This window comes from Spermophilus citellus (assembly GCF_964194105.1).
Source record: "Spermophilus citellus genome assembly, chromosome: 3".
In the NCBI taxonomy this organism is placed as follows: domain Eukaryota; kingdom Metazoa; phylum Chordata; class Mammalia; order Rodentia; family Sciuridae; genus Spermophilus; species Spermophilus citellus.
This window is the reverse complement of record NC_138184.1, coordinates 24,104,375-24,119,804: the sequence shown is the minus strand read 5'-3', so window position 1 is coordinate 24,119,804 and position 15,430 is coordinate 24,104,375. Positions and strand designations below refer to the sequence as shown.

At 40.2% G+C, this 15,430-nt stretch overlaps 1 protein-coding gene across 3 annotated transcripts in view; it reads left to right on the top strand.

Moving 5' to 3' along the window:
* MYRIP (myosin VIIA and Rab interacting protein) overlaps positions 1–15,430 on the top strand; it is a 335,039-nt gene that overhangs the window by 143,900 nt on the left and 175,709 nt on the right. For all 3 annotated transcript variants that reach the window (XM_081284476.1, XM_081284475.1, XM_081284474.1), the window contains exon 3: positions 15,157–15,378. In XM_081284476.1, the coding sequence (XP_081140602.1) occupies positions 15,157–15,378 (222 nt within the window). The remainder of the gene's footprint in view (positions 1–15,156; positions 15,379–15,430) is intronic.

Here is a 15,430-nt window from a genome sequence, read left to right as displayed (position 1 = left end):
AACAAAAAACAAAAAAAGTGCAGATGTCAAGGAGGCCTTTTTATTTTTTTATTATTATTTTTTTAAAATTATTGGTTGTTCAAAACATTACAAAGCTCTTGACATAATGTCAAGGAGGCCTTTAAAAACCTTTGGATGTGACCATACATGACTTTGGCTCTCCAAAAATGGACCATTCAGGATGTCATCAAGGAAACAGAAACCCTCCAAATATTTGATATGAAGACTGTTAAATTCAGGGAATTGATTACTAAAGTATTATAAGAGCTGGAAAAGCAACAGGAAGAACATGATTCTATCCTGAGATCAGGAAATGAGGAAGTCTGCTTCTGCCTTCAGGGCTGGAGGAGAAAAAGGAGCAAAGAGCGTGACTAGAACCTGTAAAGTCTATATTTGCTTGGTGGAGTCATTGCTACTGCCACCATTGATCCTGAAATCACCCCCATCACCGAAGAGAGACAGAGGCTGTTCACCCGCTGACTCCTCCCCGCACTGGAGCATAAACCTGAACAGTGGCACCCGCCTTCCACGTGGAGCTTCACACAGATTCCTGCCACTGGCAGGAGTAACCAACACCCACAGGCCAGAGAGTCTAGGAAGTGCAGTGTCCAACCTTCTAGTCCCCAACCCTGCCTGTGCTACACAGAAGACCATGGAAAAGCAAGAAATAGGCTCGGCCCGACAATCAGTACCTCAGAGAAGGGACTGAGGCTGTTGTTTCCATACACTAGATGCTGTTATTTCTCTTTTTTAAAAAAATGGCATGTAACATGTGTTGATTTTCACTGGGCTTAACAGGATTGCCATAGATTCATCATGATTCGTGCTTACATTTTTATTTTAATGATTCATAAAGATTTAGGGGTCAGTTTTCCTTTAAGATCAGTATGTTCTCTGTTAGAGTGAATTCAGAGAACTGGGCTGCCCTTAGAGGAGTGGGTGGTGGAGGAAGAAGCAGGGTATGCGCTCCACCCAGGACTTGTGTGCAGCCTGACTTTACAGAATAGGACGCTTCCTTCACCCGTACCTAGAACATCCTCCATCGGCCTCTTCTATTCGTGGTCCTCGCCATCTCCATTCCTCTTGGGCTCCTGCTCAGATGAAGTCACTCATGGTCATCTGTGAAGGATCCTGATCTATTTTACGCCCTGTGGCTGATTTGAGAAGATGAGAAATATGATTGGCCTCCCTTCCTCACAGTGTTGTGAAGATAGGAGGTGAGGATGGTGACGGTCAAACTGTACTTAGTGGAACTCCAGGGGCTCTGAGGAGGGTCTTCCCTCAAGTCAGGGAAGCAAAGATGGGTGGGGTTGTTTGGAGGCAGTGGACACTGCCCTGGGACTGTCAGCAGTACCCCAGGAAACATCTCCTGCAGACACTTTCCCACCCAACCTAAGAAGCCCAAGGACTTGGAAGTGTGTCCCCTCTGGTAGGCTAAGATGTCCCCCCCTCCCCCCCGCCCTCAGGCTCCTGGCCAAAGTCTAGATTTATTTTGGGATTCTGCACTAACATGTAATTGATGTGAGTCTGCAGTTTGAAGGTCTTCTCTTTCTTGGCGCTTCACTCATTTCTCTTCTTTCACGGAAAGAATCGCAATGCCTTAAGGTGATCTCCTCAGTTATTAAATGACTCTCTTTAATAACTGGATGCACATCTGATTTCACTCCCTTCCCTTCAGATGCATAAATGTCACGAGACATCTTCCATAATCTCTTGTGGAGGAGAGAGAAGGCATTGTGTGAAATCCTTAGTTTTATTAAATATGGAGCTTACTATCTGTTTCTATTATTTTTATTTACTTCAGTGGGTTCCATAGAAGTAAGTCATGTGAGTTTGCATGTCACATGTCACCCTATTTTCTTATTGTGATTGTCAATCCTTCATCAATTATAGGTTGAATATGTTCAATATAAACTGTGACTTTCTCTTATGGTTTCTTGAGTGACCCAAAATTTTTCAGTGTTTTTATCCTTTCTATATAGAGATAGTAAAGAGCAAAAAATGTTTCGAGATATAGGAAGGACCGTAGATATCTTTACTCTTACTACCACCACCCCAAGGAAATAAACAAACAAACAAATTTAGTGATGGATGTAGTTAGAACTATTTTTTTATTTTTTTTATTGGTTGTTCACAAAATTACAAAGCTCTTGACATATCATATTTCATACATTAGATTGAAGTGGGTTATGAACCCCCAATTTTACCCCAAATGCAGATTGCAGAATCACGTCAGTTACACATCCACAATTTTACATAATGCCCTATTAGTAACTGTTGTATTCTGCTACCTTTCCTATCCCCTACTATCCCCCCCTCCCCTCCCATCTTCTCTCTCTACCCCATCTACTGTAATTCATTTCTCTCCTTGTTTATTTTCCCATTCCCCTCACAACCTCTTATATGTAATTTTGTATAGCAATGAGGGTCTTCCTTCATTTCCATGCAATTTCCCTTTCCTCTCCCTTTCCCTCCCATCTCATGTCTCTGTTTAATGTTAATCTTTTATTCCTGCTCTTCCTCCCTGCTCTGTTCATAGTTGCTCTCATTATATCAAAGAAGACATTTGGTATTTGTTTTTTAGGGATTGGCTAGCTTCACTAAGCATAATCTGCTCTAGTGCCATCCATTTCCCTGCAAATTCTATGATTTTGTCATTTTTTATTGCTGCATAGTACTCCATTGTGTATAGATGCCACATTTTTTTTATCCATTCATCTATTGAAGGGCATCTGGGTTGGTTCCACAGTCTAGCTATTGTGAATTGTGCTGCTATGAACATCGATGTGGCAGTATCCCTGTAGCATGCTCTTTTAAGGTCTTCAGGGAATAGTCCAGGAAGGGCAATAGCAGCGTCAAATGGTGGTTCCATTCCCAGCTTTCCCAGGAATCTCCAAACTGCTTTCCAAATTGGCCGCACCAATTTGCAGTCCCACCAGCAATGTACAAGAGTACCCTTTTCTCCACATCCTCACCAGCACTTGTTGTTGTTTGACTTCATAGTAGCTGCCAATCTTACTGGAGTGAGGTGGTATCTTAGGGTGGTTTTGATTTGCATTTCTCTGACTGCTAGAGATGGTGAGCATTTTTTCATGTACTTGTTGATTGATTGTATATCCTCCTCTGAGAGTGTCTGTTCAGGTCCTTGGCCCATTTGTTGATTGGGTTATTTGTTATCTTATTATCTAATTTTTTGAGTTCTTTGTATACTCTGGATATTAGGGCTCTATCTGAAGTGTGAGGAGTAAAAATTTGTTCCCAGGATGTAGGCTCCCTATTTACCTCTCTTATTGTTTCTCTTGCTGAGAAAAAACTTTTTAGTTTAAGTAAGTCCCATTTGTTGATTCTTGTTATTAACTCTTGTGCTATGGGTGTCCTATTAAGGAATTTGGAGCCAGACACCACAATATGTAGATCGGAGCCAACTTTTTCTTCTATCAGATGCAGAGTCTCTGATTTGATATCAAGCTCCTTGATCCATTTTGAGTTAACTTTTGTGCATGGCGAGAGAAAGGGATTCAGTTTCATTTTGTTGCATATGGATTTCCAGTTTTCCCAACACCATTTGTTGAAAATGCTATCCTTCCTCCATTGCATGCTTTTAGCCCCTTTATCAAATATAAGATAGTTGTAACTTTGTGGATTAGTCTCTGTGTCCTCTATTCTATACCATTGGTCCACCCGCCTGTTTTGGTACCAGTACCATGCTGTTTTTGTCACTATTGCTCTGTAATATAGTTTGAAATCTGGTATCGCTATACCGCCTGATTCACACTTCCTGTGTAGAATTGCTTTTGCTATTCTGGGTCTTTTATTTTTCCATATGAATTTCACGATTGCTTTATCTATTTCTACAAGAAATGCCATTGGGATTTTGATTGGCATTGCATTAAACCTATAGAGAACTTTTGGTAATATCGCCATTTTGATGATGTTAGTTCTGCCTATCCATGAACAGGGTATATTTTTCCATCTTCTAAGATCTTCTTCTACTTCTCTCTTTAGGGTTCTGTAGTTTTCATTGTATAAATCTTTCACCTCTTTTGTTAGGTTGATTCCCAACTATTTTATTTTTTTTGAGGATATGTGAATGGAGTGTTTTTCCTCATTTCCATTTCAGAAGTTTTGTCGCTGATATACAGAAATGCCTTTGATTTATGCGTGTTGATTTTATATCCTGCAACTTTGCTGAATTCATTTATTAGTTCTAGTAGTTTCTTTGTAGACCCTTTTGGGTCTTCTAGGTATAGAATCATGTCATCTGCAAATAGTTATAATTTAAGTTCTTCTTTTCCTATTTTTATGCCTTTAATTTCTTTCGTCTGTCTAATTGTTCTGGCCAGTGTTTCGAGCACTATATTGAATAGAAGTGGTGATACAGGGCATCCCTGTCTTGTTCCAGATTTTAGAGGGAATGCCTTCAACTTTTGTCCATTCAGAATGATGCTAGCCTGAGGCTTAGCATAGATAGCTTTTACAATGTCAAGGTAAGTTCCTGTTATCCCTAGTTTTTCTAATGTTTTGAACATAAAGGGATGCTGTACTTTGTCGAATGCTTTCTCTGCGTCTATCGAGATGATCATATGGTTCTTATCTTTAAGTCTATTGATGTGGTGAATAACATTTATTGATTTCCATATATTGAACCATCCTTGCATCCCAGGGATGAATCCTACTTGATCATGGTGCACAATTTTTTTGATGTGTTTTTGTATTCGATTCACCAGAATTTTATTGAGGATTTTTGCATCTAGGTTCATTAGAGATATTGGTCTGTAGTTTTCTTTCTTTGAGGTGTCTTTGGTTTCGGAATCAGGGTGATGTTGGCCTCATAGAATGAATTTGGAAGAGCTCCCTCTTTTTCTATTTCCTGAAATAACTTGAAAAGTATTGGTATTAATTCTTCTTTAAAGGTTTTGTAAAACTCCGCTGTATACCCATCTGGTCCTGGGCTTTTCTTGGTTGGTAGTCTTTTGATGGCTTCTTCAATTTCATCCATTGATATTGGTCTGTTCAAATTGTGTGTATCCTCCTGACTCAGTCTGGGCAAATCATATGACTTAAGAAATTTATCAATGTCTTCACTATCTTCTATTTTATTGAAATATAGGTTTTCAAAATAATTTCTAATTGTCTTCTGTATTTCTGTAGCATCTGTTGTGATATTGCCTTTTTCATCCCGTATGTTAGTAATTTGAGTTCTCTCTCTTCTTCTCTTCGTTAGCATGGCTAAAGGTCTGTCAATCTTATTTATTTTTTCGAAGAACCAACTTTTAGTTTTGTTAATTTTTTCAATAGTTTCTTTTGTTTCAATTTCATTGATTTCCACTCTGATTTTAATTATTTCTTGCCTTCTGCTACATTTGCTGTTGTTTTGCTCTTCCTTTTCTAGGGCTTTGAGATGAAGTGTGAGCTCATTTATTTGTTGTTTTTTTCTTTTTTTGAGGAATGACCACCAGGCGATGAATTTTCCTCTTAAAACTGCTTTCATTGTGTCCCATAGATTCCGATATGTTGTGTCTGTATTTTCATTTATCTCTAAGAATTTTTTGATTTCCTCCTTTATGTCTTCTGTAACCCATTGATCATTCAGTAACATATTGTTCATTTTCCATGTGATGTAGGATTTTTCCTTCCTTCTTTTATCATTGATTTCCAGTTTCATTCCATTATGATCAGATAAAATGCAAGGTATTATCTCCACCCCTTTATATTTACTGAGGGTTGCCCTATGGCATAATATATGGTCTATTTTTGAGAAGGATCCATGTGCTGCTGAGAAAAAAGTATATCCATTTGATGATGGTTGATATATTCTATATATGTCCGTTAAGTCTAGGTTATTGATTGTGGTATTGAGTTCTATAGTTTCTTTATTCAACTTTTGTTTGGAGGATCTGTCCAATGGTGAGAGAGGTGTGTTGAAGTCACCCATAATTATTGTATTGTGGTCTATTTGATTCTTGAACTTGAGGAGAATTTGTTTTATGAATGTTGCAGCACCATTATTTGGTGCATAAATATTGATAATTGTTATGTCTTGTTGGTGAATGGTTCCTTTTAACAGTATATAATGCCCTTGTTTATCCCTTTTGATTTTTTTTTTTAAAGAGAGAGTGAGAGAGGAGAGAGAGAGAGAGAGAGAGAGAGAGAGAGAAATTTTTAAATATTTATTTATTTTTATTTTTTAGTTCTCGGCGGACACAACATCTTTGTTGGTATGTGGTGCTGAGGATCGAACCCGGGCCGCACACATGCCAGGCGAGCGCGCTACCGCTTGATCCACATCCCCAGCCCCATCCCTTTTGATTAACTTAGTCTTGAAGTCGATTTTATTCGATATGAGGATGGCCACCCCTGCTTGCTTACGAGGACCATGTGCGTGGTATATTTTTTCCCATCCTTTCACCTTCAGCCTGTGTATGTCTTTTCCAATCAGATGTGTCTCCTGGAGGCAGCATATTGTTGGATTTGTATTTTTAATCCATGATACCAGCCTATGTCGCTTTATTGGAGAGTTTAATCCATTAACATTCAGAGTTACTATTGATATATGGTTTGTACTTCCATCCGTGTTTGATTATTTATCCTTTTTAAAAAAAAATTTAGTTTGTTTCTCCATGATTATCTTTCCCCTCGCCCTCTGTCTTTACCGAGGCACTTCCCACTGATGGTTTTGGTCATTGTTTTTCATTTCTTCCTCGTGTAGTGTTTTGCTCAAAATGCTTTGCAATGCTGGTTTTCTGGCTGCAAATTCTTTTAACTTTTGTTTATCATGAAAGATTTTTATTTCGTTGTCATACCTGAAGCTTAATTTTGCTGGATACAGAATTCTTGGTTGGCATCCATTGTCTTTCAGTGTTTGAAATACATTGTTCCATGACCTTCTTGCTTTCAGTGTCTGTGATGAAAAATCCATTGTTAACCTTATTGGCTTACCCCTGAATGTAATCTGTCTCCTTTCTCGTGTAGCTTTTAATATTTTCTCTTTGTTCTGTATATTGGATATCTTCATAACAATGTGTCTTGGCGTTGGTCTACTGTGATTTTGTGTGCTCGGTGTCCTGTATGCATCTTCAATTTGTATATCTGTTTCCTTTTTTATTTCTGGAAAGTTTTCTGTAATTATTTCATTCAGCAGGTTACTCATTCCCTTGGTTTGAATCTCTGTACCTTCTTCTATCCCGATGACTTGTAAGTTTGGTTTTTTTTGTGTTATCCCATAACTCTTGGATGTTTTTCTCGTGATTTTTTACCAGCCTTTCTGAGTTGGCTAGACTCTTTTCAAGATGATATATTTTGTCTTCATTATCTGACATTCTGGCTTCTACTTGCTCCACTCTGTTAGTGATACTCTCAATTGAGTTTTTAATTTGGTTTATAGTTTCCTTCATTTCTAGAATTATTGTTTGATTATTTTTTATAATCTCTATCTCCTGATAAAGATGCTTAACTTCTTCTTTTAGCTGTTTATGTAATTCATTCTCAATGTGTTCTTTCGCTGCTTGAATTTGCTGTCTTGTATCCTCTTTAAGGTTCCATTCCATCTGTCTAAGGTGTTCCTTGAGTTCTTTATATGACCATTTTTCTGATGACTCTAGGTCCTCCTGAATATTTAGGCTGTCCTGCATTGTTTGTACTCCTTTTCTTCCCTGCTTTTTGAAGCTGCTCATGTTACTTCTTGTTCTGTTTGACTGCTGAGTTACTGTTTACTCCTATAAATTTATTTGATGCTGTAGCCGCAGGTTTCAATGAAGTTATCTCCTCCACCGCAGTCTGATGACGTCAGTTCTCTGCCATGGTGGTATCTCTTGCAAATGGCGACAGTTCGTTTCCCTTTGCCGGGCGACTAATGCAATGGGTGGGTCCTTACTGTGTCTCCCAAGCCCCATTTCAAACCTGTGGTCACTACCTATGAAGGCTCGGTAGGCATTTACCTCCGTAGGATGAGAAGGGCTGACCAGTTGTTTCAGCTGGATGGATTAGTGCTGAGTCACAGCTGTTTGTCTGCGGGAAGCAGGCGAACGGGAGCTTGAATTCAGCCGATCCGGGCTCAGTGTGTGTTCTGAGAGGCCCAGACTGTTCGCCCCAGATCCACGTCAGCTCAGTATTGCCTAGTGATCCTCAGTCCCAGACTCAGCCCTATGGAAGTCACTGCACATCGCCCCGGAGGCCTGGCTCACCGGAGACTCAATTTTCCCACCTGCGAGGCCATTTACCGACTGGGCGGGACGCGCAGCCAGTCAGGACGAGAGCGGCCGTGTGCACCGCGCAGGCTCTTAGAACTATTTTTTTAATTGGTACTGGGGATTTAACTCAGGGGTACTCGACCACCGAGCCACATCCCCAGCCCTATTTTGTATTTTATTTAGCGACAGGGTCTCACTGAGTTGTTTAGTGCCTCACTTTTTGCTGAGGCTGGCTTTGAACTCATGATCCTCCTGTCTCAGCCTCCCAAACTGCTGGGATTATGGGCATGTGCCACAGCACCCTGCTGGAACAATTACTTTTTACCCACACCATAAGTTGAATTACCAAGTCGATTGACCTAATATTGATAAATTGAATCATGACTAGTGGGTTTGGCCAAATATTCCAGAATCCCAGAAGACCCAGTGGGGAGGTGGGACACTTCTCTGAGCACATTTTTGTGGAATGAAAGCTTAGCTGATTTGAACTGAAATAATGCCAGATGTTTCCAGAGTTGCTTTAACTTCCTAGGCCCTTGTTACACATCTCAGATATGTTTCTTTATTCATTTATTTCTTCAATAAGCTCCTTGAGATGACAAAAAAAAAAATGGAAAGGAAAGAAACCAAGGCTTCAAAGAAGTGAATAGCAGCTATGAGGTGCAGAACAACACTCTCACCCTCTCCCCAACATCCACTGTTTGCTCAGCTGCCTGCAGAGCTTTGGGGGGATGAGGGTCCCCGGCACCTCATCAAACAGTGCTCATAGGAGATGTATGGGGTGCAGTGAAGACTCTGGATTCTGGCCTCAAATGGTCTCTCTTTATTGCTGGCAACCACATAGCATGTTTGGTGTTTGTGATGAACTTTAACATTCAGAGAGAATGTCTACATTTTATTCTCTTTCCTCATAAATCTGTGGTATACTGAGCTCAAATGGCCTTGATTTTTTTTTTTATAACACCACTGGGGGCAGCAAAAATGATTCTGCCTGTAATTACTCAATGAGAGTGATAGTACCCATGACATATTAAAAGCAAAACATATTTTAAAATGATCGTGATTATTATTATACTATAAATCAGGTCCACCCCTTGAGACCCACCTCTCGAAATCATTTAAACCATCGCTGGAAGAAGTATTCCACTACCTAACCTCACATTCACTCCATGACAGTCTGGCTCCTGCCTACCACCCCCACTGATCACCCATGAACTCCATGTGGCCGAATCCAGTGGACATTTCTCTGCCCCCAGGATAGACAGTCATCCTCTCTTGGACTTCCTCTTCCTCTGTATTCTTCTCAGTCTCTCAGGCTCCACCTCTTCAACCTTCTTACCTGAGTTTAAATATTTGGGATTCACCTAGCTTGTTCCGAGTCCCTGTTTCTCCCTTGCTATGATCTCTCCCCAAGAGTGGCTCATCTATTCCCATACTTATGAAGATATCTATGAATGTGGCTCCCAAATGTACAGAATTGGCCCAAGTCCCTCCTCTGAGATGCTGAAACATACACTTAGTTGATCTCTTGGTGCTAATCCTCAGGTGTCTCATAGATTTCACTAAAGCATGTTCCTCCCTGTCCTAATCTTCTCTGTCTCCAGAAAAACTGCCCTATCTTATTATGTTACCTTAAATCTCCCCCCTGAAAGAGCCCTCTCTCACCATCCTATCTAAAATTGGTCCCCATGGGATTCTCAGTCTCATTTCCTACTAATACTGTTGCAATTCTCACGATTCATAATTGTTTTGTGTTGCTTAGCTTTTCAGCATCTGAATTCTACTTTAATACATGTTCCATGAAGGGAGGAACTGTAACTTCTTTTCTTTTTATCTGCAGAGTCTGGAAGGGTAGATCCTCAATAAGTGGGAATTGAATGAATGATTGACAGTCTGATCAGTGGTGCCTGTGACCATCAAGTGGTGGCTCCTAGCTGTGAGCTGTCCCTTTGATAAGCAAGTTGGAGCAAAGCCAACAAGTGACATGCATGCCTTCTCCCTGCTGTGCTTCTGAGACACTGCTAACTCATTATGACACCCAGCCCTATAGGGCCTGTGGCAGCCTCTCAACACACAGCAACTCACCCCTTAGCAACTATTAGAGTTGGCCTGGCCTTGGAAAGAGAGACAATGGAATGTTCACATGCTTTTAGTGGGCCACTCTAGAGCAATCTATCAGGAAGAGAGTGAACCAGATATCAGAGGACATTTTTACAGAGCAGACTAGACCTGTCCGAAATTTTTAGTTATTAGACAAATGCAAATAAAAACTACCTCACAACCACTGTTACCCGGTGCTCAAACAACAAATAAATATTAAACACTTTTGCCCAAATGCCATCACAGGAAACTTGACGTGTAAACAAGAGTGATCAAATGTGATGCATACTCAGATCACTGAATTTCTTGACAATACAAATGAATAGCTAGTATTTGACTTTTGTTTCTTTACTGATTTATAAAACATGAGGCTTAATATAAAAAGGCAAAATCTTTGCATATTATGTATCTGAAAAGGGACTTGTCTCCAGAATATATAAAGAACACCGAGAATACAACAATAAAAAACAAGTAATCTAATTTAGATTTGGATAAACATTTCTCCAAAGAAGATTTGCAGATGTCTCATAAGCTCATGAAAAGATGTTCAGCATTATTAGTCATGAGGGAAATACAAATAAAAACCACAATGAGAAACCACCTCACACCCCCTAAGATAGCTATAACAAAAAAGGCAGACAATTACAAGTGTTGGTGAGGGTGTGGAGGAATTGAAACCTTCAAATTACTGCTGGCCATGGTGTAGCTGTTCAGAAAACAGTCTGGAAGTTTTTTAAGTAGTGTTACCCTATGACCCAGCATTTCCACTCCTAGAATTGAAATGTATGTCCACTCAGAAACTCGTATACATACATTCATAGCAGTATTACTTACCATAGCTCAGGGGGAAAAAAAAAGAACCTAAATGTCAATCAACTGGTGAATGGATAAATAAAATACAGTATATCCATAAATAGAATGCTATTCAATAGTAAAGAAAGAATGAAGGGCTGAAGCTATACCATGCTACATCATGGATGAACCTTCAACACACTATGCAAAGGAAAGATGTCAGACATAAAAGGCCAAGTGTGTCCATTTATATGAAATGCCCGAATTAGACAAATTCCTAAAACAAAAGTAGATTGGCAGGGGCTGAGAAAAGGGGAGAATCAAGAGGGATTGTTTAATGGATCCTTGGTTTCTTTTTGATGAGATGAAAATTTCTTTATTAAATGTATGCATACAGCTGTGTGCAGTACAGAAATAAGGTGAGATGTATGCTTTAAAGGGGGAATTTTATGTATCTGGATTGTGGGGGAAATGAAAAGAATTCTCAGACTGTATATCTTAGTCCATTTGGGGCTGCTATAAGAAAATACCATAGACTTGATGGCATATAAATAACAGGAATTTTTTTCTCATACTTCTAGAGGCAGAGACATTTACAATAAAGGCACTGGTCAGGGATGGTGCTTTCTCTCTGTTTCTCCTTATAGGGGATGGGCAAGGCAGCTCTCTGAGGCTTATTTTATAAAGGTATTATTCATCTCACACCTAATCCCATGATCCAATTGACTCTAAAAGACCTTACCTCTTAAAATCATCACATTGAAGGTAAAGTCATCCCATTGTATTTTGGAGGATAAGAACATAAACACTCAGACCATAGCTGGGCACATGCGAACAGGGGATTTAAAACCAGAGAGAAAGTCTCTGCACGAGCAGGTGGTATGGCCTTGAGCCTCTGAAGCAGCTGAAGTTTCGTTCCTTAAACAGTCTCGCTCTCAGTGGAAGGAGTCGCTCGGGAATTTCTACCTACTGGCTTAGGGGAACTACAAAGAAGGTAATATTTGCTTGAATCCCTGGGAGGAAAAGGAGTCTTGCATGAGAAACGTAAACCTCAAAACCCAAGCCTCTACCGCCAAGGGGACTGAAGATCAAAATCTTATTATTCATGCGTTGCAGGATTCCCAAGCAGAGAGACAAACATGAAACTGGCCCAGAATTGAGGACCCTTCTGCGGGGACTCAAGAAAGCAAATGTATAGCTTCTGCAAGACATTTTCCCAGGAAGACTGTATGCATAGGAAAAGCAATCTTAGCTGGAGATGTCTTTTAATCCAAATGATGAATCATGAAGGAAAGGAGCACCTGGAACAGGAGTTAAGAGACACCCCATAAAGGAGGATTAGTAACACGTCCAAGAACTTTGTGTACAGTTTTTATGTTTTCATTGATATCAGTTAAAAATAAACCTAAAAATTTTGAAAAGAACTTAATACAGTCATGCGCCACCTGTTTTCATCAGTGATGGGCCACATACACCATAGTGGTCCCATAAGATTATAATGAAAATGAAAATTTCTTATAGCCTGGTTCTTCATAGCCATTGTTATATTGTAACTTAACACATCACTCAGGCACTTGTGGTGATGCTGATGTGAATGAATCTATTGCACTGCCCGTCATATAGAAGTATAGCCCAGATGATTATGCCAAGTACATAGTACTTAATAATTGACTGTTAGTGCTGTATGTATTTACTATACTTTTTACCATTGAAGTGTACTTGTTCTTTAGAACACTTGTTTTTATCCTTAGAGTGGTGTATTTGCTCTAAAACAGTGTGCTGTGTTACCCAGGTAACATCTTGGGTTGACTGTGTGTCTTAGTCAGCTTTGCACTGCTGTGACCAAAAGACCTTCAAGAATGATTTAACTCTATTATATCTTGGAGCCTGAAGTGAGTGGAAGGAAGCCTCAAGTAGAAGGGACATAGCAGAGGAAAGCAGCTCAGGACCTGGCAACTAGGAAGCAGAGAGAGAGCTGTGCCCTCCAGGGACAGAATAGAAACAGTGACCTGTCTCCTCCAGCCACACCTACCTGACTATAATCACTACCCAGTTAATCCAGATTTGTGGATTGATTCACTGATTAGGTTACAAGTCTCATAATTGAATCTTTCACCTGTGAACATTCTTGCTTTGTCTCACACGTGAGCTTTTGGGGTACACCTCATCTCTAAACCATAACACGGTGTTTATGCTGACATCTAACATCGCCTACCCTGAAAGATGCAGTACACATTTTGAATGTCTTGTGTTTTGTGCTTATGTTGGTCTTCAGCATTTAGATTTTAAATTTTCTGTAGTTCAATCATCATTTGAATGTGAAGCTAATAGGACTGCTAAAGATACAAAAGAAAAAGAAGACTCCACACTTTTTCCAGCTCCTTCCTCTCCCCCAACCCTTTTCCTTCCTCCCTTCCTCCCTTCCTTTTAAATGGGACCTACATTCGTTTCCTCACAGGGCTATAACAGATTACACAAATAAGAGGCTAAAAACAATGGGAAATCATTTGTTTGTTATTCTGGAGGCCAGAAATCTGCAATCAAGGTGCTGGCAAAGCCCCACACCTTCCCATGGCTCCGGGGGGAGAATCTGTCCATGTTTCCCTCCTAGCTTTTCAAGGGGCTGGCAAGCTCCAGCACCCTCAACTTGTAGGAATCACTGAAGTCTCTTCCTGTGCCCTCGAATTGTCTTCCCCATGTGTCTCTTGAAGGACACTTATCATTGGATTTAGAGCCCATCTAGATAATTCAGGATGATTTCATCTGGAGATCCTTAACTTAATTACTTCTTCATCATTTTCCAAATAAGATCACATTTACATATTTCAGTGAATTAGGGTGTGGACTTGTTTTTTAGGGAGGCCATCCCCACCACAGGGGCTAATTGAGTATGTGTGAAAAATAGGTGGGGTATTATTGGCCTTCTTAGGCAAAATATGAAGTCTATAGGGTCATGAGAGAAAAGATTGAACTACAGAAAAATTAAAAATCTAAATGATGATTGAACTACAGAAAATTTAAAATCTAAATGCTGAAAACCAACATAAGCACAAAACACAAGACATAAATGGAGGTAAATATTTGCCCCATATATCATGGACATATCCAGTATGACTTGCATAATCACAAAACTGGGCTCAAAAAAAATGATACCAAATTATTTTAGTGATATATACTATGGTATATACAGTGTTTTACTATAATAACAATAATAGAGTAGAAGTAAAATAGTAGTAAAAATCATAATAGTAGCAGAAACAATAATATTCCTATTCCTATTTGTCAGCTGCCATTTTTGAAGTGGGAAAAAAACGACCCAGAGTTGCCAATTCAGACGGATTTGTTATTTCAGTTAGTGTCCCCAGGGTAACTCGGTTGCTTGGGCTTGATCCTTGGTCTCAGGACTTCTGTTTCCTTCTCTCTGAGCTCAGAGAGGCATGTGTGTGGTGTCAGATTTTGTATTAATATGGCTGGCTGTGTGCCCATTGGACCATGAGCTGTCTGGAAGAAGAGGATTGTTTTTTATCCAGCCCCGAAGCACCAGTACCTCAGATCTGCCTGTCACCCAAAGCATCCTTATTGACTCACATTGATTTGAAAGCCCTTAAGATCCCTCTGTGTGTCAGTTTCCAGGGATGCCAAATAAGACCAGAACAGCATTTTCATATTCCCAGCAAGACTGTTGAAAGGATTAATATTTTATCATAAGTAATCTCCTGCTCCTCTAAAAAGGCATTAAGTGAAAGATTTTTATTTTTTCTACGATGTGCTTAGTTTTATAATAATTCGTTTCTCTATGTAGTCTCTGAAATATTCGTAATGGGGTTTTCGTGTTCACTAATGGTAAATGTGAGATACAGGATTATGCAATATCAGACCATCTTTAGAGTTTGTCTTTGGACATTGAGTCAAGAATTGATCTTTCAGGATTCTGTCGTACTACAGGAAGATCCTGCAAGGTCTCTCTGCCTGTGGGAGGGCCAGGGTTGGCTGCTTTGGGGAGATGGCCCCCTACCTGATGTGCTGTTTCTTTTCTCCCCCTCTCCCCCCTCCCCCTCTTTTTCTGGCTTCCCAGTGAGATGAAGCAAAAGCTGGACGAGGAAGGCAGCAAGTGCAGCATCCTCTCAAAGCACCAGAAGTTCGTGGAGCACTGCTGCATGCGCTGCTGCTCGCCCTTCACATTCCTGGTCAACACCAAGCGCCGCTGTGGGGACTGCAAGTTCAACGTCTGCAAGAGCTGCTGCTCCTACCAGAAGCACGAGAAGGTCTGGGTCTGCTGCGTCTGCCAGCAGGCCAGGTGAGTGGCTGGGCATCCACCACTTTCTTCAACCAGGTGGGTGCAACAGTGA